The 26,557-nt window shown below is 43.8% G+C and overlaps 1 protein-coding gene across 1 annotated transcript in view; it reads left to right on the top strand.

Annotated features, from left to right (window-relative positions):
- Ddx58 (DEAD/H box helicase 58) overlaps positions 1-26,484 on the top strand; it is a 36,049-nt gene extending 9,565 nt beyond the window's left edge. Inside the window, exons 3-18 of the mRNA NM_172689.3 lie at positions 585-766; positions 2,148-2,295; positions 3,542-3,664; positions 4,556-4,663; positions 5,068-5,221; positions 6,205-6,463; positions 8,064-8,226; positions 9,758-9,862; positions 12,774-12,931; positions 13,771-13,906; positions 16,382-16,530; positions 18,621-18,711; positions 20,212-20,382; positions 21,339-21,490; positions 21,667-21,810; positions 24,155-26,484. Of these exons, the coding sequence (NP_766277.3) occupies positions 585-766; positions 2,148-2,295; positions 3,542-3,664; positions 4,556-4,663; positions 5,068-5,221; positions 6,205-6,463; positions 8,064-8,226; positions 9,758-9,862; positions 12,774-12,931; positions 13,771-13,906; positions 16,382-16,530; positions 18,621-18,711; positions 20,212-20,382; positions 21,339-21,490; positions 21,667-21,810; positions 24,155-24,451 (2,540 nt within the window). The 3' untranslated portion in view covers positions 24,452-26,484. The remainder of the gene's footprint in view (positions 1-584; positions 767-2,147; positions 2,296-3,541; positions 3,665-4,555; positions 4,664-5,067; positions 5,222-6,204; positions 6,464-8,063; positions 8,227-9,757; positions 9,863-12,773; positions 12,932-13,770; positions 13,907-16,381; positions 16,531-18,620; positions 18,712-20,211; positions 20,383-21,338; positions 21,491-21,666; positions 21,811-24,154) is intronic.
- Positions 26,485-26,557: the final 73 nt, after the last annotated feature.

Raw genomic sequence — 26,557 nt, 5'->3', positions numbered from 1 at the left:
AGTATTACTCCCATTTTGGAAAATCATGAATAGCTGTATTAGTTGACTTTAACTACTGTGAGTAAATGCCCGAGGAAATAAAAAGCAGAAAAATGAGAGCCAAGAGGATCTGTAGCTTCTGCACCCGTGCGTGGTGAGGCAGGGCACCATGGCGGGAGCATGTGGGAAAAGCCGCACTTTCTGGTAGACAGGTGGCAAAGGGTGCCGGGCAGGGGCCCTGGACAAGATGCATTCTTCAAAGCACATCTCCAGTGACTCACTTCTCCCAGAGAGGGTACAGTTCTCAGTTGCTCCTTCTGTATGAACTCAATGTGCTGCCAGTGGTGACGCCAGGACTCGAAGGATGTGGTCACCAGGTCCCGCAGGGTGTGGTCACCTCTAAAGACTGTCACCAGCTGGTGTCCAAGCCTGCAACCTGTCAGCCTCATGGTCTGGCTCCCCAGACTGTCCAGTGACTGAGGCCATTTGCAGATGGTTTTCAGTTCCCTTGCCACTGATTTGAACAGGATTCCCATGATTTTGACTTCAAAGCATTTTTATGTTGGATTTGCTTAAGAAATCCCCATTTCTCTTTTCTTTTTCAGGTTACTGTGGACTTTGTGAAGCCATCGAAAGTTGGGACTTTCAAAAAATTGAAAAGTTAGAGGAACACAGATTACTTTTAAGACGTTTAGAACCAGAATTTAAGGCCACAGTTGATCCAAATGATATCCTTTCTGAACTATCCGAATGTTTGATTAATCAGGAATGTGAAGAAATCAGACAGGTAAACCAATGCCAGGTACTAAATTTGAAGAAAAATGCAGAGACATTGGAAATGCCCATTTTTCTGTCTTGTTTTAGGCCCAAGGATAATTGAAACCCATAAAAGCTCTCATCTAGCAGATATAATGACTAGAATAGAATTTTTAAAGTGAATGGGGTAATTTTTGTGCTAGACTATTAGAAAATTATTTAACCTATTTGCAGTTAAAGTTGCCCCCTTACTTTAAAAAAAATAGTGGTTTATGCATAATGCAAATCACACCAAACAGTGCAACAATTAAAAGGAAAAATATGTCAGGCTCTTGGGCATAGATACATTTATTACAGTCTCGCAGTCACTTAACTAGTGATGTGATGCCAGGCAGTTCTCTAAGCATCTGTGGGGTTTTTGTTGTTGTTGTTGTTGTTGTTTGTTTGTTTGTTTTTCATGTCTAAAGTAAGAAAATTTATCTTTTGTTTTTTGTTTTTTTGTTTTTTTAGATTTCTTTATTTTATTTTATTATATGTGAGTACACTGTAGCTGTCTTCAGACACTCCAGAAGAGGGCGTCAGATCTTGTTACGGATGGTTGTGAGCCACTATGTGGTTGCTGGGATTTGAACTCAGGACCTTCGGAAGAACAGTCGGTGCTCTCAACCCCTGAGCCATCTCTCCAGCCCCCTTTTGTTTTTGTTTTTGTTTTTGTTTTTGTTTTTTTGTTTGTTTGGTTTTTTTGTCGTTGTTGTTGTTTGTTTGTTTTGTTTTTTCGAGATAGGGTTTCTCTGTGTAGCCCTGGCTGTCCTGGAACTCACTCTGTAGACCAGGCTGGCCTTGAACTCAGAAATCCGCCTGCCTCTGCCTCCCGAGTACTGGGATTAAAGGCATGCACCACCACGCCCGACGAAAATGTACCTTATTAGCACTCTTTTAGGGCTAAATGAGAGGTCATGCACAAAATGTGTATGTCAGCTTGATGCATAGCAGTCTATGCACAATGCATTTCAGTTATCATTAGAAAGAAAAGTCATAGAACATCTGCTTAGAAAAGAGACCTGCTGCTGTGCTGTTAGGCATTTCCAAATGGCTCTGTGTGCCGATACATCCTTAGGGTGAATGGTTAGCGTCTGGGTTAACGCTTTTACCCCAGGATTGCTCTTGGTCAGGGATATAAGGATTCAGAAGATGAGAACATTTGCCTTGGCATATTGATAACACATTATAAAGGACAAAGGTGAAGAAAGGAATATCTTAAAAGCTAGTGCTGGACAGGGCAAAAAGATGATGCTAACTAAGCCCTACTCAACTATACTTCACAGTGATTTCAATCAGATACCGCTTCCACAAAAGCTTGCCAGAGGAAAGGCTGAGCTGCCTGATCAGTGTGCTGCATTTGTCTCCCCCAGATCCGAGACACTAAAGGGAGAATGGCAGGTGCGGAGAAGATGGCCGAATGTCTTATCAGATCCGACAAGGAAAACTGGCCAAAGGTCTTGCAACTTGCTTTGGAGAAAGACAACAGCAAGTTTAGTGAATTGTGGATTGTTGATAAAGGTGGGGTGCTCCAAGAAAGAACCCTGGACCCTGCTGCGCTCCTCCCAGTTCTCCCCACTTTACTTTCCATCAGAGGCGCTGTTCACTTCAGATACCAAAGGCTATATCCCTAGGATACAAGCAGTGGAAAGCTGAATTCTGGGAGGAAGGGAACTACATGGCATGGAATTAACCCGACCAGGTCAAAGAATCTAGGGAAGGCTTCCAGCCCCAATTTGTTATCAGAGAAATAGCTTGAGAATTCTAGACCTAAAGGTTCAAACTGCAAGACTTACCTCCCTATCAGAGCAGAGGCTGAGTGTTGGGGGTGATAGCTATGGACTGGTGCTCTTGCCCGGAAGCCATCTGGACTCCGACAGAGCAAGAGTAAACGAAGATTTTCTGTGTTTAAGCCAACCTCATTTGGCTTCCGGAAACTCACTTCTTGCTTTAAACAGACCTTGATAAATACCTGAGTTTCTAGTTTCCTTTCTCACCTAGATTTCCTTAGAACATAAATTATTCCAGAAACTCTCTACATCGTTGGTCAGAGATGGAATCCTGTCTCTTTAGTGTGCTCAGGAATGACGCCCCTGCGTTATTGGCGTGAGTTCCGGAGTGGGGAGGGGCTCCGGATGCAAACTGCTGAGAGCCCCGGGTTCCACACTTGGAGTCGCGTAGTTCCAGATGAAACTGGAATTCAATTGCCAAGTTGAGCTTCAAACTCAGAATAATCCTTGCAGTTGTTTTAAGCCGTCAAAGTGGGGCTCTCTAGATGGCTCAGTGGATAAGGTTCCTGCCACTGATCCTGAAGACCCAAATTCAACGTCCAGGGCCTACATGATAGAACCAATCCCCAAACAGTGTCCTCATCCCTCGGCACACTCACTGTGTCGTGTGTGACACACACAGTAAACAAATCCATTTCAAAAATAAATAAAATGTTAAGAAAGTGCAAGACCGTGATTGTAAGAGCTCAACGGAAATTTAGATGTTTAGTGTTAGTGTTAGGACTTTTTGGGACTTCCCCAACCAAAACCATAATCACATTGCGCATGCTTTTAATCCCAGCACTCAGGAGGCAGAGGCAGGTGGATTTCTGAGTTCGAGGCCAGCCTGGTCTACAGAGTGAGTTCCAGGACAGCCAGGGCTATACAGAGAAACCCTGCCTCGACCACCACCCCCTTCCAAAAAAAAAAAAAAAAGATTCTAAGCTGTAAGCTGTTATTTGTGTTTATGATTGTTTGCTTGCCTGTTTATCACAAAGGTTTCAAAAGGGCTGAAAGCAAGGCTGATGAGGATGATGGAGCGGAGGCGTCCAGCATCCAGATTTTCATTCAGGAAGAGCCAGAGTGTCAGAATCTCAGTCAGAATCCCGGGCCTCCTTCAGGTACCAAGCATCGTTTGCTCTCATCCATGATGGTGTCCCCCAGCACTTTGATGCCCTTTGAAAAAAAGTCTTTTTAAAGGATGATTAAGAAAAGAAAGAATTTGTGGGGCAATAGGGACTTCATAATTAGAATCCCTGCTCCTGTCTTCCATGGCCTCTGCATGGCCTTCAACCCTCCCCCTCCTCTCCCCTCCCCTCCCCCTCCCTCCAGTATGTATGCCTTCATCTGTACCGTGTTCCCAGAACTTCAGTGTCCATGACTTCTCAAAGCAGCCTTGCTCTCTAAAGAACACTTCTGCTCACTAAGCAATGGCTTTGAGAATCTGGGCTGACAGCTGGTTTTCCTCGGCTGTTTTTGATGATCTGTTCTTACTTTGTTCCAAGTGGCTTTGTTTTGAATTAGGCCATTCTTGCTGTCCTTTTTCTTGATAAAGTTTCCACGATTAAGAAAGAATTCATGGGGCTGGAGAGATAGATGGTTCAGCGTTTAAGAGCACCGACTGTTCTTTCAGAGATCCCGAGTTCAATTCCTAGCAACCACATAGTGACTCCAGCGTCTGGGTTAATGTTTTTACCCCATCTGTAATGGGCTCTGGTGTACTCTTCTGGTGTGTCAGAGGACAGCGACAATGTGTATATTCATATACATTAAATAATAAATAAATCTTCAAAGAGAAAAGAAGGAAGGAAGAAGTAACAGAGAGAGAGAGAGAGAGAGAGAGAGAGAGAGAGAGAGAGAGAGAGAGAGAGAGAACACACTTTGGCCAAGATCCCAAACCTCAAACAGGGGCATTGTTGCTAGAGTCAGAACTCATGTCCACTGAATGGCAGTTGCACCATGATTCCTTGTAGCATGAACCCTTCGATAACTTTGTCCCCTCTATATTACAGAAGCGTCTTCTAATAATTTACACAGCCCATTGAAACCAAGAAATTACCAACTGGAGCTTGCCCTGCCTGCCAAGAAAGGGAAAAATACAATAATATGTGCCCCTACTGGTAAGTCAGTTGCTGTCACTCACAGAACTCTCTGGCTTCGCTTTTTCTTCCCCCTTTGGGGGCTGTAAAAGGAGGAGTTTTCCCCGTGGCCCATGCTGCCCATGGGAGAGCTGGTCTAGCAGCTTAAGGAACCTGGACAGCGATAAGGAGGGAGATAAGTGTCTTCTTTAGTTTGCTTTTGGTTCTTGCTACCTGAGTGCACGTTACTTAGGAAGTAGCTTGGCACTTTTCAGCCATTGTTTAAACTGTCATTGTTAGTGCGGAGGAGGGATTATTAGTTTATTTGTATCCCAGTGGTCATAGAGAAGCCAAAATAAGTACCATTCTGGAAAAACAGCTAACACAGGTTATCTGTTGGTTTTTTTTTCTTTTCTTTTTTTTTCTTTTTTCTTCCCTACTAAAAGGTTGTGGAAAAACCTTTGTGTCGCTTCTTATATGTGAACACCATCTTAAAAAATTCCCATGTGGACAAAAAGGGAAAGTGGTCTTCTTCGCTAACCAAATTCCTGTCTATGAGCAGCAGGCAACTGTGTTCTCACGATATTTTGAAAGACTTGGGTATGTACTACTACAATCAATCTAACTGCTTTGATTTTTGGTTTTTGTTTTGTTTATGTTTGTATTTTAAATTCTAGCCCCTTTGGCTGGTTTTGGGGGCTTTGTTGTGTCTGGTTTTGGGGGCTTTGTTGTGTCTGGTTTTGGGGGCTTTGTTGTGTCTGGTTTTGGGGGCTTTGTTGTGTGTTTTCTGAGACAGTGTATCACGTAGCCTTGAGTTGTCTCCAACCCACTGTGTAGCTGAGGTTGGCCTAGAAGAGATGATCTTCTTGCTTCTACAAGTGCTGAGATTACAGTGTGCACTGGCATGCCTGGCTGTTCTCTGATTTTCTTTCTTTTTTTTTTTTTTAAGATTTATTTATTTATTATATGTAAGTACACTGTAGCTGTCTTCAGACACTCCAGAAGAGGGCATCAGATCTCATTATGGGTGGTTGTGAGCCACCATGTGGTTGCTGGGATTTGAACTTCGGACCTTCGGAAGAGCAGTCAGGTGCTCTTACCCACTGAGCCATCTCACCAGCCCTCTCTGATTTTCAAAGCTATGATTAAAGGAAAATCGCCATGGACTTAACTTTTAGAGGTAGTTCCTTTGTGCAATAACATTTTTGGTTTAACTTTACCAGAAATGCTAAGCCCTCATGTCATGCTCTGACAGTTAATGAACTTGGTGGCCAAATTTAACATGTAGGCGATACACAGGTCATCCTTAATGATGTTATACTTGATTGGCTATTACTCTTTTCAAAATCATTTCTCTCTTAATGACTTGAAAGAATAAATACACTGTGATCAGCTATAACCTCTTGCATTTCCTGACTCCCCGGCTTTGTGTCAGGCCTGTGAGAAAGTTCAAGGTACTACCCAGTTGTACTCTTTTGGGCTTGGGCTGACTTCTTTAATTGCTGCTCTGACCTAGACTTCTACTTTGTCTCCTTGTTCATTCACATCAAGGTTGATGATAAGGGATTTCTGTCATTCCCCAGGTACAACATTGCGAGCATTTCTGGGGCAACATCTGATAGCGTCTCAGTGCAGCACATCATTGAAGACAATGATATCATCATCCTGACACCCCAGATTCTTGTGAACAATCTCAACAACGGAGCCATCCCCTCGTTGTCTGTCTTCACTCTGATGATATTTGATGAGTGTCATAACACTAGCAAAAACCACCCATACAATCAGATCATGTTCAGATACCTAGACCACAAACTTGGAGAGTCACGGGACCCACTGCCTCAGGTATTTCCAATCTTCTAAGAAGAACCACAGTTTTTCAGAGTCCCACTTAGTTGCTCTTTTGTAGCCACATTTGAGCTTGCCCTCCTCGGGGTCTCAGTCCATCGGTACAACTCAGTGGTCAATGTTGGTTCATTCATTTGACCAACAGTTGTCCCTTGGTGTCCAGGGTAGATGCCCTTCACAAAAAACAAAATCTAGGCTGCTTAAGTCTCTTGTATGAGATGACATTGCATTTATATATAATCTACACACTTTCCTCTTGCATACTTTAAATCTTCTCTAGATTACTGATATTGTACAGTATGATGAAAATTTTATATAAATAGTTCTAGTACTGTAATTTTTAGGGAATAAAGGTGGGAAATTCATACATGTTTAGTACTTATGAAGTTTTAAAAAATATTTTTGATCCATGGTTGTATGAATTCACATTTATATAACCTCTGGATTTGGAGGGCCAGCTGTATAAACCATGGGCTTCCATGGACCTTGTGCATTGTTCTAGGCTCTGGGACACCAATACAGAAGATATAGTCCTGGCTCTCATACAGTTAAGTTTGCAGGGAGCCAGGAACATAGTAGTCACAGCTTATCATGAGGTATGCTGCAGAGACAGGTAAAGGGTGTTGTCAGAACATAAGGGGTAATAAGGCATAGAAATGAAGGGAACTGACAGGGGCTTGCCAGGTAGATAGCTTCTGGTTTCTAGTAAGAGGGTGCTGTGTGTCCAGGGGCTCAGGGAAATGGAAGGGCCTGACATGCCCCAGAACCTTAAAACTCTACAGTATCACTTGAGGGTAGAGTGTGAAGCAGGGAACAACAGTCAAGCTGATTGTTATGACAGATGACCCAGAGACACCAGGAGGGCAGAGCGTCAGTGGGCAAGTGGATGGCTTAGCACAGGGAACAAGCAGCAGCCTTCTGATGTCATATGAGAAGAGTCACTTCAGAGTCATTCTTACATGTGACAAGAGGAGTACAAATTCTCCTTCTGTCTATCATAGGAGAGGGGGTGCTTTGCTGAAAGTCAACGATATAGAAACAGGAGGGGGCTAGAGAGGATGAGGACGGTTTGACTCAGGCACTGATAGATGCAATAAAGAATGACGGTAGTGTATCTATCAGGGGCCCCAAGAAGCTGTAAACCATGAATTATATACAATTCTTTTGCTCCAACAATAACCTTTTTAGGACGTGCAGGTTAAAGGACATTTAGTACAGGACCCACAGTTTGTTATTCTCGAGTATCGTTGCTAGGAAGCAGATTTCTTACCGTCCAGCTAATCATTTAGGTGAATGCTTACTGAAGGGTGTTATCATACTGAATCTACACAGCTCTCTTGTACACGACTCACTGATTGTTGAAGGTATTTGTCCAGGCGCACAAAATGCATGTGATATGAATGAGCCTGGAATGGACTTTTTCTTCCCATTGTGATGTTTAGTAAGAGACTGGGGGATAAAAAAAACAGGGTAGCCCTGCCTGGAAAGGTTTCCTCTCTGTTCTGGATGACACGCTAGATTTATTTCCGAGCTTTGCTCCAGGGGGGTCTTTGTGCTGGAGAATGTCAGAGAGCCAGTGGTGGGGTGCTCCTTACAGGTCGTTGGGCTGACTGCCTCCGTCGGCGTTGGAGATGCTAAGACCGCGGAGGAAGCCATGCAACATATCTGTAAACTCTGTGCCGCCCTGGATGCCTCCGTGATTGCCACAGTCAGAGACAACGTTGCAGAACTGGAACAGGTCGTTTATAAGCCCCAGAAAAGTAAGTGGAGGTCAGCAGCCCACACCTCGCGACTTTGTAACCTTCTGTCCCCTCTGCGTCAGAGACAGTGGATGAAGTTTGATGCTGTATTTGTTTGGTAAAAGCATAGTGGTTACATTGCCTATCTTTCTCCCTAGTCAACCTCTTCTCCCTAGCGACGCATGAGTCTCAAAGGTAGCCAGAAAGGGACAAACATCCCTACTCTTTACCAGCAGCTGAGTGAAGGAGGCAGTGGGAAGATTCAAGCATTTTGAAAGCCTCAATAGCTAGTGGCGGAATCAGGTCTCTGTGCTCCGGGCCCTAGGCAGGGGCTATGTGGCCATCTTGTTCTTGTATGTATCTGATCATTGTAGTGGCATGACCCGAATCATGACAGTTCAAAAGGCCAGAACATGTTTTTAAAATGAGCTTCATTAGAAGATGGTTATTACTTATTAACTACCTGTGTAAGCAGGGAGGTACCGTAGTTACCCACGGCTGGATCTTGGCCTGAGCACTCGTTCTGTGAGTTGACAGCAGGATCAATGGCAGGGTCAATGGCAGGATGAGCAATGGGGGGGTGGGGGTTGGGATGGCACAACCCTGGTTCTTTCTGAGAGTCCCCCGTGGAGAGTGTGAAGAAGGTGCCTCCCCACCCACGCCCACCCCTTAGCAACACTCAAGGGTTTTTCTACAGTTTGAGCCCTTGGAGCTTAGTCTACTTCAAAGTCATTTTGTGTCACTTTCTCCGTCTATGCAAACCCTCTACGAGCTATTCTGAGGGTGTGTCCCAGCTCCTGCGCGCCTTCCTTTTTCCCTTATTATTCATCTTGCGGCAGCTTCCCCGGAGAGAATGAGGTTTCCTCCCCTCTTTGAGAGATGCCTTCCTGGCCTGCACCTGCTTCCCAGGGCTCTGATGGGCGGGTTTAGGAGCACACCTTTGTTTCCTTTAAGGAGTGGGTGGGTTGGGGAGCAGGGGGAGGGGGGAGGGAGGGGATAGGGGGTTTTTGGAGGGGAAACCAGGAAAGGGAATAACATTTGAAATGTAAATAACGAAAATATCTTTAAAGAAAAGAAAAGAAAAGGAAAGAAAGAAAGAACCTGCCTTCTGTGCAGCATAGGGTAGCTCTTGTCAGCTCTCTGTCACTGAAACAGGACATGTGACAGGCAGTTCTTTTTCTGCCAAAAGTACACAAATGTGAACGATAAGCTCAATGGGGGCACTCTTGGGGGCTCGGAGGTGCGCAGGAGAATAGGAAATCAGGAAAACGGGGCTGGAGTATGGTATTTGCCGAAACCAGAAGGCTGCCAGACCTGCCACAGTAGAGGCACCAGGAAAGCTGACTGAGACGCTGGCTTAGACTAGACCAGGAGAGACACTAGAATCAGAAGCAGTTCCGAGGTCAGAGGCTTCTGACCGCCTGCTGTGATTTGGGCCACGTGAGCTTGGAGCCTGTGGCTTTAAAGGACTTACCCAGGATGGAGCAGCTTCGGGAAATGGCTGCATAGGACCTGGGTTTCCTTCAGCTTACTCACATGCCTTTGACCCCAGTTTCCAGGAAAGTGGCATCCCGGACTTCGAACACGTTTAAATGCATCATCTCTCAGCTGATGAAGGAGACAGAGAAGCTAGCCAAGGATGTCTCCGAGGAACTTGGTAAGCCTGTGCCAAGTCCTGGAGAGAGAAATCTCATGTTTCCTGTCCCTTCCATTTAGAGGTACTCATGGATTGCTCGTTAGTGTCTTCAGTTTTGGGTGAGATTATACTCAGAGGTGGACTGACTTATTTATTCACACATATTTCTTTCTGTCTCTGTATCTTCTTTATCTCTTCATTCTTTTTTGCCATCATTTTTTTCTCCATTCCTTTTTAAAAAGATTTATTTTTATTTGATATGTGTAGATGTTTTTGTCTGCATGTATGTATGTATATCACATGTATCAGATACCCGGGAACTGGAGTTACAGACAGTTGTGAGCTACCACATCTGCTGGGAATCGAACCCATGTCCTCTAGAAGGGTAGCTGGTGCGCATAACCACTGAGGAGCCCCCATTTCTCTAGCTGTTTTTAAGACAAGGTTTTTTTCCCTGTGTCCCTGGTTGGCCTGAAACTTGCTATGAAGACAAGGCTGGCTTTGAACTTGCAGGGGTCCCCTTGCTTCAGCTTCTGAGTCCTGGGGTCTCTGGCAAGCGCCACCATACCTGGCTCAGATATAGACTTTCTTAATCCTAGGTTGTTTAGGAACCTTATAGGAGTTCTTTAATTCTCTCTTGCCTTTTTCTTTTTAAATACAAAACACATCCACCTGGACATACATACCTGAGAAATACTGTCTTTAAATCATCTTCTAAATTTCCTTTCTTCCTTTTTTTCCCCTCTTGAGATAGAATCTCTGTGTTCAGTGTAGGCTGGCCTTGAACTGGGAACTCTGCCCCTCCTCCTCCTCCTCCTCCTCCCAAGATGTGCATCATCACTGAGCTGCCATTAGAGTGCCATTGTCCCTTCCAAGAGCAGTTCCCCCAGTGACCTAACACTCTCTCACTGTCCTCAGCTCTTGAAAGTGTCACCACCTCCTAACCTCACACACTGAGGACCAACCAGCCTTTTGCCACATGAGCATCCAGAAGGCACTTAGACAGTAGCTAAGGCACAGCACTGGGGGAGGAGTTTGAATAATGAATCCACTATGGGTCCTAAAGTAGTAGGGTAGCAAGCATGCTCTCTCCTCTAGAGTTTTGGAAACTCTCTGTAAGGTAAAGAGTAAAGAGACCAGGTAGTCAGTACATGGCTCACCTAGGAACAAGATAACATGGTCTGACTAAAGTGGTGGATGGACAGACGGACAGGAATAGAGTTGTATGACTTACTTTTTTGTTTTGTTTTTGTTTTTAAAACAGTCTGTCTGTATAGCTCTGACTGTCCTGGAACTCTCTTTGCTGGCCTCAAACTCACAGAGATCTGCCTGCCTCTGCCTCCGGAGGCATTCACACTTTAGAATCTTTTCCCACCTCCTCACATTGAGTATCTGTCAATAGCTGCCTCACTTCTTCTGGAACTTGGACGTTTTTCATTGTGAACTGGGTGTGGTGGCACCATCTCTACTCCCAGCAGCTGGGAGCCTGAGTCTGAGGCCAGCTTAGGCTACATACTGAGCTCCTGTCCTTGGGGCGGAGGCTGGGAAGAACTTGTCACTGTTTCTTGTTGGTACCCGTCCTGTGTTCTGTTATTGCAAATGTGAGGGAAGCCATTTAACACACAAATGCATTTCACTTCTTTGAACTGTACTGTGCTTGTCTCAAGAAGCCCAGGACACAAAACAATAGAGCAAGCATCTGGGGCTGTTCCCACTTCGCCTTTCCCCCCCTACCCACACCAATCTTCCCCTGAGTCTGAATCGCTGTGAATCCCACAGTAGAACCAAGCAGTCAAGACATGCACATGCGCACACAGATGCTTCCGGGATAACTGTGTTTGACTCCGCCTTGTGGTTGGTGCTGCAAGTGCTGCTCTGAGATCAGGTGTTTGGGCTTCATAGCAACATAGAGCATGCTGGGAAGGGTCCTGGTGCTCCCATTTTTATATAACTGTCTCCGATGAAGCTCTTGAGACGTGCTACTCTAATGGTATCTTCATTTTGAAAGGCAAAGTGTGTCCCTCCTTCTCTTCCTCCTCCTCCTTCTTCCTTACCCCTCTTCTTCGTTCTCTGTTATTTCTGAACTACTTTGGCTGTCAGCCCCTTAAGCCTGCAGAGCATAGACACCACAGAGCTAGGCTTGAATTCTTGCCTCACCCACACAATATGAGCTTTATGACATTGGGGGTAAATTAGTTTTCCTTTTATAGAAGATTTATTTACTTAAAAAAAAATTATGTGCATGTGCATGTGCGGGATGGTGTTGTTGCCTCCAGGGGTCAGAAGAGGGCGCTGAATGCCCTGGAACTGGATTTACAGGTCGTTGGAAGCCACCCAATGTGAGTGCAGGGAACTGAACTTGGGTCCTCTACAAGGGCCTAACTATTGAGCCACCACTTCTGCTCCTTACTCAATCTTTCTGAATCTGTTTCCTCTTTTTTTTTTTTAAAGATTTATTTATTTATTATATGTAAGTACACTGTAGCTAAGCTATCTTCAGACACTCCAGAAGAGGGAGTCGGATCTTGTTACGGATGGTTGTGAACCACCATGTGGTTGCTGGGACTTGAACTCAGGACCTTTGGAAGAACAGTCGGTGTTCTTATCCACTGAGCCATCTCTCCAGCCTGTTTCCTCTTTAAAAAAAAAAATTAAATAATGACCTCATGAAATTAGAAAATTTCAATGCAATTATGAAGCTTGATTTTGGGTCATTTAGTAAATAGTTATTTTACACACTCCTCCCCCCCACCCCCCGCGCACGCACACAGGCACACACACACACACACACACACACACACACACACACACACATAGCTTAAGACCCAGTCTACTTCAGGATAAACATCTTTCTTATAATGAATAAGAAAGAAAATCAGAGGACCGGTGCTTGCAAATCTTTTATTTATCTATTTATGTTCTTACCCTGTAGGAAAGCTTTTTCAAATTCAAAACAGAGAATTCGGCACCCAGAAATATGAACAGTGGATTGTCGGCGTCCACAAAGCGTGCTCAGTGTTTCAGATGGCAGACAAAGAGGAGGAGAGCCGGGTCTGCAAAGCGCTCTTCCTGTACACATCACATTTGCGGGTACATTGCTGCTCTCCAGGGCTTATTCTCATCACCGCGCCTCCTGGGATCTGTACTGAGGCAGCTGAGAGAACATCAGCGTCTCAAGTCTAAGAGCTTAGTGAGGAACTTTTCCCGAAAGTCATCACTAACCTTATTTGTTTTCTGAAACTTATCATCAAGTCTCCAAAAACTGGATTAAAGGCTCAGAGTCTATGCCACACCTCCCTCCAGCTTGTGACTGGTGACCACCATCTAACTGAGCTCAAAAAAGTGGCTCCTGTGGCCATATCCTGAAGCTTTCGTGGTCTTAATTTTGTTATAAAGTCATATATTAGAATCTCAGGGGCTCTGGTTAACACAGAGGGAAGGAGTAACTGTAAGAGCCCTCAGCTCTGTTTGCTATGCTCTGGGAACTATTTAAAGACTTACTCCACACCATGGGATTGTGGGATCTAACGCTTAATGGACTTTCAGCATAGGTGGTAAGGGCCATCGTTATGCAAGGCCCATGTACACTTTAAGTATGACTTGGAATTTAAGGGGAATGTCAAAGCTAACTTGCTTTTGTTATTGTTTCTCAAGATATGCTGTTTCTCCTCTCCCAAGGTGGAGTTTTATAATCCAAAGTGAATCTACTTTTAATTTTCTAGCTGAGCCAAAAATAGAAGCCAGCTTTTGGTTCAGAGGTTTTTATTGTAGACCCACTAAGGGCCATTCGCCATTAAACCCTCAGCTGTACTGTATGAGAAAGATTTTCTGCAAACCAGTTTTGTGCTAAATACAGCGAGTTGAACTTGAGTGTAGTGACCATATGCGACCTCAGAAATGTATTGAGAATCACTTTTCATTTCAAACAGAAATACAACGATGCACTCATCATCAGTGAGGATGCACAGATGACAGACGCTCTAAATTACCTCAAAGCCTTCTTCCACGATGTCCGAGAAGCAGCATTCGATGAGACCGAGCGAGAGCTTACTCGGAGGTTTGAAGGTGAGGGAGATTTCTGAAGTCAGGAGTCCCTGGGGTCTGGTGGCTTTTGTGGCAGTGTGCACATCGTAGTTAGCATACGTAGCCATCATGTTGGGTTTAAGGTGAGATTTGTAGGGGCTGTGACGGAGCATGACCTTAGCATGGCTGAAATCCCCAGCACTAAAAAACGAACCTATGCTGAAACTTTAGAGCCAACCAACCGACAACAGGAGGGTTTGGCTTCAGAGAAATCTAATGCCTGTGGATGGATCTGATGCTTGCCCCACTTTTCACTTGGGAAAATGGGAAACAGTGGGATTTGGAAAGGGTGCTTCCTCTAGGTGGTAGGTAGTGCTATTCTGATTAACTCAGTAATTCAGAAGGTTTAATAACAACAGCTCGTGTCTGATGGTGTCAAGATTGTGCTGTATGTATGTCCTTCCTTCCTTCCTTCCTTCCTTCCTTCCTTCCTTCCTTCCTTCCTTCCTTCCTTCCTTCCTCCCTCCCTCCCTCCCTCCCTCCCCCCTTTCTCTTCTCTTCTCTTCTCTTCTCTTCTCTTCTCTTCTCTTCTCTTCTCTTCTCTTCTCTTCTCTTCTCTTCTCTTCTCCTTCTCTTCTTCCTCCTCCTTCATCTTCTTCTTTCTTCCTCCTCTTCCTTCTCCTTCTTCTTCAAAACACAGTCTGTATAGCCCCGGCTGTCCTGAAACTCACTTTGTACACCAGGCTGGCCTCGAACTCAGAAATCTGCCTGCCTCTGCCTCCTGAGTGCTGGGATTAAAGGCGTGTGCCACCATGCCCAGTTTGTGCACATATATGTGCATATGTTTATTATAAATTTTACTGATACAGGAGATGGCATAGCACAAAACACACAAATAATAAACACGGAGTTCATGTTCCACAGAATGCCTTTGGAGGTCTTTTCAGTACCCTTGTGTCCAGAGCCAACCAGAGACAGCAATTACCCAATATGGAGTTCTGAAATGAAAGTCAGTTTTATTTCCTGTTAATGGCAGAAATAAGAACAAAACGAAACAGCAGAAGCATTTTGGAAGCTTGCTTGTTTCTCAGTGATGGGAGCAACATTTTTCTGAGCCAGATAATAGTTTTTCAAACACGGGTGGGACATTTCTGCATTTTTACGTGATGCATAAACAGTAGCTAAATTTAATCCCCATTATATACTTAGCACTTTACAAAGTCTAGCCAGACAATAAAGGATGAAGCAAGTGCTATCTTCATTTCCATGGTATGGGTACTTCTAGGATCACCAATCTCCAACCATCACCATGTTGCTGAACTTGTGTAAAATTGAGCAGTAACACACACTGACATTTCTACCATTCATACACTACAGGTAAGTACACACTCAAGAGCGTAGATAATAGTAAACTGTAATAAAATGAGTTAGGAAATTAATAAGCGTGGCTATTTGTTACATTTGTTTTTAGTCATTGAGCTGCAAGCATAAAGAGTTGAAATTTTAATAATAGTTATATTTAAAACCAGGTCCACAAGTCTGAAGAACTTAATAACTGACCATAATCTGGTTTGATCTGGTTCTATCTAGTACACCACCAGTGTGTGTGTGCGTGTGTGCTCCTATGCATACTTATACATTAAAAAAAAAAAAGATATCCTATGCTTCAATTTTTAACATAAAATAACCTTCTGACAGCTGGGTGGTGGTGGTGGTGCATGTCTTTAATTGCAGCACTCAGGAGGCAGGGGCAGGTGGGTCTCTGGGTTCAAGGCCAGTCTGGTTTACAGAGCCAGTTCTAGGACAGCCAGGGCTACACAGAGAAACCTTGTTTCAAGACAAAACGAAACAAAACAACCACAAATAAAAAATATATCTTTTTGATGTTTCCAAATCAGCAGGTGTATATAACTCTTTAACTTTAATAGTAACAGTGTATTTACCTCAGTTTGGTAGCCTGGGATCCATTGAGCTGTTTCTCACTAAGCAGTGTTTTGGTTGTTGGTTTTTTTTTTTTTTTTTTTTTTTTTTTGTATTTAGTTCATAGTTTCAACACTGATTGTCCTTGGAATCTTCTTCAGAGTTTTTTTTTTTTTTTTTTTTTAAAGATTTATTTATTTATTATTTTATTTAAGTACACTTTAGCTGACTTCAGACACACCAGAAGAGGGTGTCAGATCTCATTACGGATGTTAGTGAGCCACCATGTGGTTGCTGGGATTTGAACTCTGGACCTTCGGAAGAACAGTCGGTGCTCTTAACCACTGAGCCATCTCTCCAGCCCCAGAGTTTTCTAAATAGAACTATGAGTCAATTCCTATCTGTGGATTGCTGTATCAAAGAACATGTGAGTTTTGTATTGCTGCGCTGCTTTTCTAAAGGGGATTCCTGATGAAACGAGTGTTTACTGCTCTGATCTCTGGTGAACAGTGGAAAGGTTAACCGAAATAGAAGGCCACTGTTTGTTCTAAAGCTTTAACATTTGTAAGCCTTTTGCAAAATGCTCTCTATTTGCAGAAAAACTAGAGGAATTAGAAAAAGTTTCCAGGGATCCCAGCAATGAGAATCCTAAACTAAGAGACCTCTACTTGGTCTTACAAGAAGAGTACCACTTAAAGCCAGAGACCAAGACCATTCTCTTCGTGAAGACCAGAGCACTCGTGGATGTAAGTGTGTGTGTTTACAGATTAGCTCTAGTTTATTGAAAAGGTTGCCCGTTCTTCACTGCCTTATAATCAAGTATCCATACATGTGTGGACCTGTTCTGATGATTTGTTCTTACACCAATTGTCATTGTTTGTATTGACCCACAGTTATAAGTCTTGGTCCTATAGAGGAAGCCCTGCATCCTTTTTAAAAATTTAAAATTTCCACTTCCAGTCATCCTGTAGGTTTTGATTAATGACTAATGTGTCTTATATACCTCACAGTTATCTTCATATCATCTTTTAAAAATAATTTACTCAGATTTTAAAAACCAGTTTTAAAATTGGGCAATGGGCTGGAGATACAGCTCAATGGTCAAATGCTTGTTCAGCATGCATGACTTTAATCCCCAGTTCTGGAAAAAGATAGATATCTCTCTGTTTATGTAGAATGCCTTGAGTCTGGCCACAGCGCCTCCCTCTGTTTATGTAGAATGCCTGCATTGTTTCTGCTGAGTAGTAGATTACCCATAGAGCCAGAGGCAGAAAAAGTCAAGCTTTATTATTTTATGAGATCCGTGGATCAGGATCTGGAAAGGACTGGATACTTATGCCTCAAGGTCTCCTGAGGCCACAGTCAGCTCGGCACTCAAGGCTGACCTCTCGGCTCCTTTTGCAGGTTGTTGGCAGGCTTGTGAAGATGAGCCTCCAACATGGCAGCTGCCCCTGCCTACAGTGAGATGAGAGACTGAGGAGAAGAGGGCCTAGTAGACAGACACTGCCATTTTATAAAGTCCATCTTGGACCTGATGTCCCACCACATCTCCCATATTTCAGAGATAAACTACAGATTATTTTTAGAATATAGGATGTAGAAGTCATTAAGGGTCGCTTGTCATGTGATCTTTGCTGTCTTCTTTTGTTAATGAATGTGGGTGTTTACCATGTGCGTGTCGTGCCCACAGAGTCCAGGAAGGGGGCATGACATGCCCTGGAACTGGAGTTAACAGACAGTTGTAAGTTGCCATGTAGGTGCTGGGAATTGAACTCAGGTCCTCTGGAAGAACAACCAGTGCTCTTAACCACCGAGCCATCTCTCCAGCCCCCTTTGCTGTGTTTTATTAGCATTTTGTCATTTTTAGTATAGAGGTCCTGCATACATTTTGTTAGATTCATACCTAGGTATTAATTTTAGTGTTGTCATTCCGAAATTGTACTTTCAAATATTTCTCACTGTGGGCTAGGAAGACATCTCAGTAAAGTGTCTAAAGTACAGGCATCAGGACCTGGCTTCCAGCAACCTGGTAAAAAAGCCGAGTACAGTAGAGTACTCTTGTAATCCCAGCCCTGGGGACAGAGATAAGCACAACCCTAACTGGCAATGCCCAGGTCCCAGGGAGTTACTCATTACTCAGTCTTAGGCAGAACGAAGGTGGGTGGCTGTTAAGAAATGATACCTAGGGCTGGTGAGATGGCTCAGTGGGTAAGAGCACCTGACTGCTCTTCCGAAGGTCCAGAGTTCAAATCCCAGCAACCACATGGTGGCTCACAACCATCCGTAACGAGATCTGACTCCCTCTTCTGGTGTGTCTGAAGACAGCTACAGTGTACTTACATATAATAAATAAATAAATCTTTAAAAAAAAAAAAAAAAAAAAAGAAATGATACCTGAGGTTGACCTCCACATGCATGTACACACACACACACACACACACATGCGTGCGTGGACATACTCCCCTCCAACACAGTCAGCCATGTACACCTCCACACAACACACAGTTCTTCCAATTGCAGCTGTCTGCTGATATTTACTGTGTAATTAATTTACATGGATTGATCTTTCACCTTAAAGCCTTGCTAAATTTCACTTACTCTATGTCTGAAGCTTGTCTTTTTAATCACTTAAAATATCTCCTACATTAAGCCATAATGAGGCAGAGTTCTATATCACTAGCATCAATTGTTGTTTGGAATTTAGGATTTGCCAGTCTGAAATCCATTTTTATCTTTAGTTGTATTCTCTTTTTGCATATACATCCATTATATCAAATTGATGTGAGGTTTAAAGTTTACAAGTGGTGTCTAACTGGCCGTTGCTTTTCACTTTTAGGCTCTGAAGAAATGGATTGAAGAAAATCCTGCACTAAGCTTTCTAAAGCCTGGCATACTGACTGGGCGTGGCAGAACAAACCGGGCAACAGGTATTTATGTCTATTGAATTAGATTTAGTATACTATGTATATAAAATGTATAAACACTACATTGTTTTAGTGTTTCTATCAGTCAGAGCTCAACCAGAGAAATAAAGCTACTAGATTATGCATATGTATGTGGTATATATGTAAGTATGTATGCTTATTTGTTTGTTTGTTTATTTATGTACTTAGAGATAGGGTTTCTCTGTGTAACCCTTGCTCTCCTGGAACTCACTCTGTGGACCAGGCTGGCCTTGAATTCAGAAATCCGCCTGCCTCTGCCTCCCGAGTGCTGGGATTAAAGGTGTGCGCCACCACTGCCTGGCCTATACTGTTATTCTTTACCCAGTAGATTTTTTTTCCCCATCTACTGCCTCTTTAATAGTTTTAAAAAAACAGTCCAGGCAATCCTGAACTCTAGCTAGTGTGGTCTAGGGAGGAAGGTTATCATTTCCCATAAGAACCCTATGTGGCTAGCTCTCATCACAGCTACGTCCCAAGTCATATCTCACGACTGTATGACCTGCCCTCGCTGTTCTTCCTGCCAGTGTTGTTTACACTAAACAAGTCTCCACCCCTTCTCTCTCCGTCCTCAGGCATTGCTCTTGTACTTTTCCATTGTGGAATTTCCCGATCTCATAAACATAGAATGGACTCAAGTGTTGAATGTGTGGTTTCGAGTCTAACACTACCCTAATGTGGCTGGATTTTCAAAGTTCTTTGCCATCTCTCCAACATGAATCCAACTTGATTTTCAAGCTTTGCTACTGACATATAAATCGAGCCTTGAATAATATTTTGTGTGCTCATCCATGCATGCATGGATCCATGGATCCAATCATGTGTCCAACCACTCATCCACCCATCCGTGCATGCATCCATCTTTCCGTCATGCATTTAGACCTTACTCAGCTCCTGCTTCTGTGAAGAAGCAGCCATCCCTGTCATCTAACACCCGAGGTGCCCCTCCCCCCGCCACGTTCCCATCTTACAGATCTCACCCCACTTCCTCCACAATGGCTTCCTGCTCATCATCCTTATAGATAAAGATGGAATCTTTAAGCGTCATATTTCTACCTGCTCAGCCATAACCCATAATTGCTGACCGAGTGTTGGATGGATGAATGAATTGGTTAGGATGATTCTGCTATTGTTGTTTTCTGGATGATTCTTTCTTGTTTTATAGCTAACCTGGGAAAAAAGGTGGACTTTTACAAAAAGCCACAGGTTGCTTGGTGTTTGGACATTTTCAGATTCCCTTATCTGTAGCATTTTTACTTCCTACTTTGAGACACATGTTGTAATGTTTATGCCTTACTATCTTCATCTGTCAAATGGAACAATAAATAGTTGTCCCCAGCTCATAGGTTAACGAGAATGGTGAAACCTGAGCTTTTTTTTTTTTTTTTTTTTTTTTTGTGAAAATGACTTTGGCACTTTTAGATGGTTCAAAATTAGTAGCCAGTTTATGAGTGAGTTGTACAGTGACCTCTTTATCCAACACAGGAATGACGCTCCCGGCACAGAAGTGTGTGCTGGAGGCATTCAGAGCCAGCGGAGATAACAATATTCTGATTGCTACCTCGGTCGCTGATGAAGGCATTGACATTGCTGAGTGCAATCTCGTCATTCTCTATGAGTACGTGGGCAACGTCATCAAGATGATCCAAACCAGAGGTGAGAGCGGCTGATGTCATTCCCGCCCCGCACCCGCTTTTCTCCTTTCCTCAGCTGTACCATGTGATTGACAGCACAGCTGACTCTGGTACTCGAAATCTAAAAGCTGACTGCCTTGGTCAGGATTGGGTGGTTATAGGTTTACCCATAATACTCCATTGCAACTCTCCACAATGGTACTGCAATTTTACCCAGCGTTCAATGGCATAGTCGTGAAAATATCATATCCACTAGGCCAGAGGCTTTGCCAGTCGGCAAGTAGACCTTTGATGGGTGTGGTGAGTAGCTCTCTGTACTCCAGAGTCTGGTCCCACCTGAACCAGAGTCTGACTTCCTTTCCCTTTCTTGTTTCCCCAAGAACAGCCCCCACATTCCCTTTCCGGAATAACGTCTCTGTGCCTGTCACTCATCAGTCACATCCATTTTTCGTCCTCCTCCACCGCTTACTGTGCGGTTCAGCCAGCCAGACTCCGCTTCCTGCTCGTCCAGTTTCTCAGATACTGTCGCTCTACATGTTAGGTCCTATCTCTGTCTCTGCCACACACAACCTAATTCTTCTACCTAGAACAAGCACTCCTTTAAATGCCCACTACCGTTTATATCTGTCTCTGCAAGAGCATGACAATTGCATTCCTTTCTCCGCATTGCAGAAGGGTCAGGTGCGCGTGCACGGTGCCACTGCTGCGGGCTCATGCCAGATTATCTGTAAATTAGTGTTGCTGGCAGTGCAGAGCAATCAGACTATGCCATTGGAGACCCCATGAAAACTGCCAGAGATGGCTTATCTGTGTGCTGAGCACACTGGCTAGAACCTGCATTTGAGTCTACTCTTCGGTTCAGCTTCCCTAGAAAGTAGGATGCAGTGAATCAAAGTTGAACTCGAGAAATACTCCTCACATCTCTTTCCAGTAACCTCAGAGTTTGACATTAACACACAAAGAAAACGTTTTCTGCAGGCCGAGGAAGAGCACGAGATAGCAAGTGCTTCCTCCTGACCAGCAGCGCTGACGTGATTGAAAAAGAAAAGGCGAACATGATCAAGGAAAAAATAATGAATGAATCCATCTTAAGACTGCAGACATGGGATGAAATGAAATTTGGAAAGACGGTAAGTCTCTTTTTCTGTGCTACTCTTATGGAATCTGACTAGAAATAACAAATGACCATGGTTGGTCCTGAGTGTGTGTGTGTGTGTGTGTGTGGTATGTGTTTGTGGCCATGTGCATTTATTTATCTTTGTGTGCTAGTTTTGGCCATTCAAATAACCTTTCTGTTCGCATGTAGGTTCACCGCATACAGGTGAATGAAAAACTCCTCAGAGACAGTCAGCACAAACCACAACCTGTTCCTGACAAAGAAAACAAGAAACTGCTGTGTGGAAAGTGCAAGAATTTTGCGTGCTACACAGCTGACATTCGAGTGGTTGAGGTGAGTGGCCCTGGTGATTTAGCACCGGTTAAATCTTACCATCTTCCGGAGAAATGGTTGTAGCAAGAACACTATGTTGTGGGGTTTCGAGTGTTGACCATGGTCCTGTATTAAGAAATAAAATCCTGCTAGGTGGTGGTGGCACACGCCTTTAATCCCAGTACTTGGGAGGCAGAGGCAGGCGGATTTCTGAGTTCGAGGCCAGCCTGGTCTACAGGGTGAGTTCCAGGACAGCCAGGGCTACACAGAGAAACCCTGTCTTGGAAAAACCAAAAAAAAAAAAAAAAAAAAGAAATAAAATCCTGCTTCTATGTGGGAACCAGAAAGGCTGATGTTATTTAAGTCCAAAACAGAAAATGGTGCTTAACGGCGAGAAGAGGAGGGGGGTCTAATTGTAGCTGCCCCAGACAGTCAGGCAGGATGGATAAGGTTTCCCGTTCCACTGCACAGCAGGGTGAATACTGCTTATAGTTTCTGATTCATTACAACTCTTACAAAGAATTAGACGAGAGGAATTCATAGCTTCAGACATAAAGAGATGAAAACTGTCCAGGCAGAAGGGAATGCTAATTACTCTGGCGAGATCATTAGATACTTAGAAATTATCACACTGCACACCCTAAGTGAGGACAACTGTGTGCTTTGAAAGACAGTCTCACTCAGACCAGGCTGGCTTCAACTTGAGATTCTTCTGTGACTCAGCCTCCCCAGTGCAGGGACTCTAGGCATGCACCACCACTCTCTCCAAAGAGATAGTTTTTCCCAGTGCAGGGATAGAAAATGAAGGCTCTGCTAGATACAGTGTTATGTCCTTGGTTAGTTCCAGGGAGGAGGAAGGGCTAGGCATAAAAATCTGTCATTGATTTCTTAGTTTTAACAAATGTGCAACTGCATTCAAAATGGAACTGGGCTAAAGGCATTTGCAAATCTTCTGAGGCATCTCTGTAACTTTACTGTATGTCAAAGATTATGCCAAAGAAATGTTAAGGCTCTGATTTTGAAGTGTACATGGTTCTAGTATAAACCTGCCAGCAAATGAATGGTAAAGTGGGAAAATACTATGAATATGAAATTATAAAGATGCTTTTGTTATGGCTACATACAACATGAGCAGTGATATCTTTGTCATGACCAATGTGGGTCCACCTTTCCTAAAGGGGAAAAAAGGCTAATATATAAAAATGACATATTCTGCTAGTGAATTCTCTCTTCCTGTTTTGTTTTCTAAACTTCCTTATTGGAACAGAGAATGCTTTTATAATGAAAACAAAACACCTCATTTTAAAAAATATAACACTTGTAGGTTAGCTTTCTACTTTTTCACCCCTTAAACTTTTTTTTTTTTTTTTTGAGACAGGATCTCTCTCTATAGCACTGGGTATCTTGAAACTCATTATATGGAGATTCCCTTGTCCCTGCCTCCCAAACGCTGGGACGTAAAGGCATGTACCATTACACAAGGTCTTCTTAAAACTTTTAACTAAGGCAAAAAACCTCCAGAGACGAATCTTGCAGTCATCATTCCTGCTACCGATGGCGGGGGCAGATGGCTGTGCTAGCTAGGGGAGGGGTACAGTCCTTATTATGAGTGACATCCACTTTCTGAGTCTGATTCTTTAGATGCAGAAGGTCCTTTCAGCTCCAAATTCAAGGCTTCTCCTTCCCAGTGGCCTGGAGAACGAGATGCTTGGTCTGCGCTTGCGTCTGTAGGGTACACTCTTTTTTTTTTAATTGGATATTTTCTTTATTTACATAAAGAACACCTTCAGTTCCCCTACACTGGGGCATCTAAGCCTTCATAGGACCAAGGACCTCTCTTCCCATTGATGCATGACAAGGCCATCCTCTGCAACGCACGCAGCTGGAGCCATGTGTACTCCTTTGTGGATGGCTTAGTCGCTGGGAGCTCTTGGGGGACTGGTTGGTTGATATTGTTTTTCTCCCTGTGGGGTTCCTTCAGTTGTAGGGTACTCTCTTAAGTCAAGTCTAAGTGGGGTCTGTGGACAGCATGGCTCCTGAGCCTGTTCACACACATACCCTGTGACCCCTGGGTGTCACCAGCCCTGTGCTTTGGTGCCTTCCTGGCCTCTGGTGAACTTGAACTTTGTATGTGAACTCCTCTTTGCTTCTGAGTTGGAAAGCTGGGTTTCCTCCTTTCTCAGGTGCCAGACGCCCAGGAAATGGGTCCTAATCGGCCTGGGGAAGACTGTCTATATAGTTTTTTTTTCTTCCAACTTGTAAAATAAATGGGATCCCACTCATTCCTGACTTTTAGCTACTGAGTGGCTTCTAAGTCATTTTCAGACCCGTTTCTAACATTGTGCGCTCCATCTCTTCCTCCTAGACGTCCCACTACACTGTCCTTGGAGACGCTTTTAAGGAGCGCTTTGTGTGTAAGCCACACCCTAAACCAAAGATCTATGACAATTTTGAGAAGAAAGCAAAGATATTCTGCGCCAAACAGAACTGTAGCCACGACTGGGGAATTTTTGTGAGATACAAGACGTTCGAGATTCCAGTCATAAAAATTGAAAGTTTCGTCGTGGAAGATATTGTGAGCGGAGTTCAGAACCGGCACTCAAAGTGGAAGGACTTTCATTTTGAAAGGATACAGTTCGATCCTGCAGAAATGTCCGTATGACCTCAGGCTTCTCCGTCTCGTGCCGCAGGGAGCCGTGCCTTAAGCATGGAGTTGATGAGCCAATGCTTTCTTACCCAAGCTTGCACAATCCTTTCTTACACAAGCCTGCACTGTGTTGAATGCCAGATAACCTGACTGGTTGGTTTCAAGCTGGTGCTGTCCACACAAAGCACACACGCCTGAACTGCGGCGCCGAATAGTTTCTTCACCAATAACTCATAGCGTAGCCCTTGGCCATGGTGGGGAGGGGTTAAACTTGTCCCTTTTACACTTTTCAGAACTGCCCGACAGGGAACGTGCAGCCACTCGGTACACCGAGACGCATGATGGCTGGCGTGCTGGAAGGGTTCCCGTTCTCTGTCTGCTCGATCTGCTGTAAGCTGCCTTTGCCCTTAATGACAGTGCCCTTAAGAACAGTGACTTAGTTCTTTTTCAGGCCACCAGACTGACTGCCAGATCCCTTCTGTCCCTTCTGTCCCTTGCACTGATTCCTTTCCGGATTTGACCCTGCCACCCTGTCACCCTCTGCAGAGTCTCCTGGTTTCTGTCTCTTCCTTGGTTTCTTTGCTGACTCAAATTTGGTAGTTGCAAGGTTCAGTATGCACACATATATATTTAAAATGACATATAATTTAAAATGTAAAAGACTATAGTTGACAGCTATGCTTACTGAGATGGTATTTCTGTTCTGTTCATTACTATACATCTTACCCTTGCTCTCATCTGTTCTTTTAACTTGGGCCATTTCCCGTCTTTGAATAGACATCTCAAACCCTGTCTGTATGTCTGTCTGTTTCCCACCTGTTTGAGACAGGGTCTCTCTGTAGACCAGAAACTCCATATGTAGACTATGCTGGCCTTGAACTCACAGATCCCCCTGCCTCTCAAGTGTTGAAATTAAAATCTTTCACCATGCCTGGCTCTAGCTATTTTCAATAAAGGCTCATGTTTAAAGTTTGAACTACTTCCAATTCATTCCCTGACGTGGCTTGTTGTTGTTGTTTACTTTTGGAGACACTGTTCCTCTCTGTAGCCCTGGCTGTGTAGACCAGGCTGCCCTTGGTCACAGAGATCTGCCAGCTTCTGCCTCCGGAGCACTGAGATTGAAGGCCTGCATCACCATGCCTGGCTTGCCCTTTCTTCTTAAACATTATATATTCAAATGGCATTTCCGTGTTTCTTCTCAAGGTGTGCCAGTGCTTCAGAGAGCTTAGTTTGGGGTTCTTCAGATCAAGAGACAAGTGTCTGAGCGCTGTTACTGCCAACAGAGCAAAGTACTCTTCAGTTCAGGGAAGGAACAGTGCTGGTTTTGTAGGCAGTACAGTGGTTTTAACACCTTCCTAGAACTTACTTGTAATTCATCAGTTGTAGACCATCAATGGCCTAAACCAAACTGCAGAGATCATCTGACCACATAACTCCCCTTCCAGGACATTTACATTTGAAGACTATCCCAAGCCCACCCAGAGCACAGTGGGTTACCCAAACTCCCCAGGTCAACCCTGGAGGTCAACAGTATGACATGGGATAGCACACCACTTCTCACAGATGCCTAGAGAAATTACCCAGCAACATAACTCTTTGGGGAAAAAACACCTATAGGGATTAGGCTTTTAATTGATAGAATAGGTAGAAAAAAAGATATGTAGTAGTTCTTGATAGTGGTTACTGGTAAAATTCTTAGTGCAATAAAATGAATTTGCCGAGAGCTGACTTTCTTTTTTTTCTTGTTTTTTTGAGACAGGGTTTCTCTGTATAGCTTTGGCTGTCCTGGAATGCACTCTGTAGTCCAGGCTGGCCTTCGAACTCAGAAATCCGCCTTCCTCTGCCTCCCAAGTGTTGGGATTAAAGGCGTGCGCCACCACGCCTGGCTGAGAGCTGACTTTCATTTATGTCTTTTAGTCTATGTTGCCTTTCTTTGCTGCTACAGTTTAAGAACTCTACAGCTTGTATAAGATACCTACTGGAAATTATTTGAGAAAAAAAACTTGTAAACATTACAATAATTTAATTAATTAAAAATTTATGTATTTTATGTATATGGGTGTTTTTTTCTGCAAGTCTGTGTGCACATTAGAAGAGGGCATTGGATCCTCTCTATTGTTA

This window comes from Mus musculus, chromosome 4, assembly GCF_000001635.26.
Source record: "Mus musculus strain C57BL/6J chromosome 4, GRCm38.p6 C57BL/6J".
NCBI classification, from domain to species: domain Eukaryota; kingdom Metazoa; phylum Chordata; class Mammalia; order Rodentia; family Muridae; genus Mus; species Mus musculus.
This window is presented reverse-complemented; position numbering and strand designations above follow the sequence as displayed.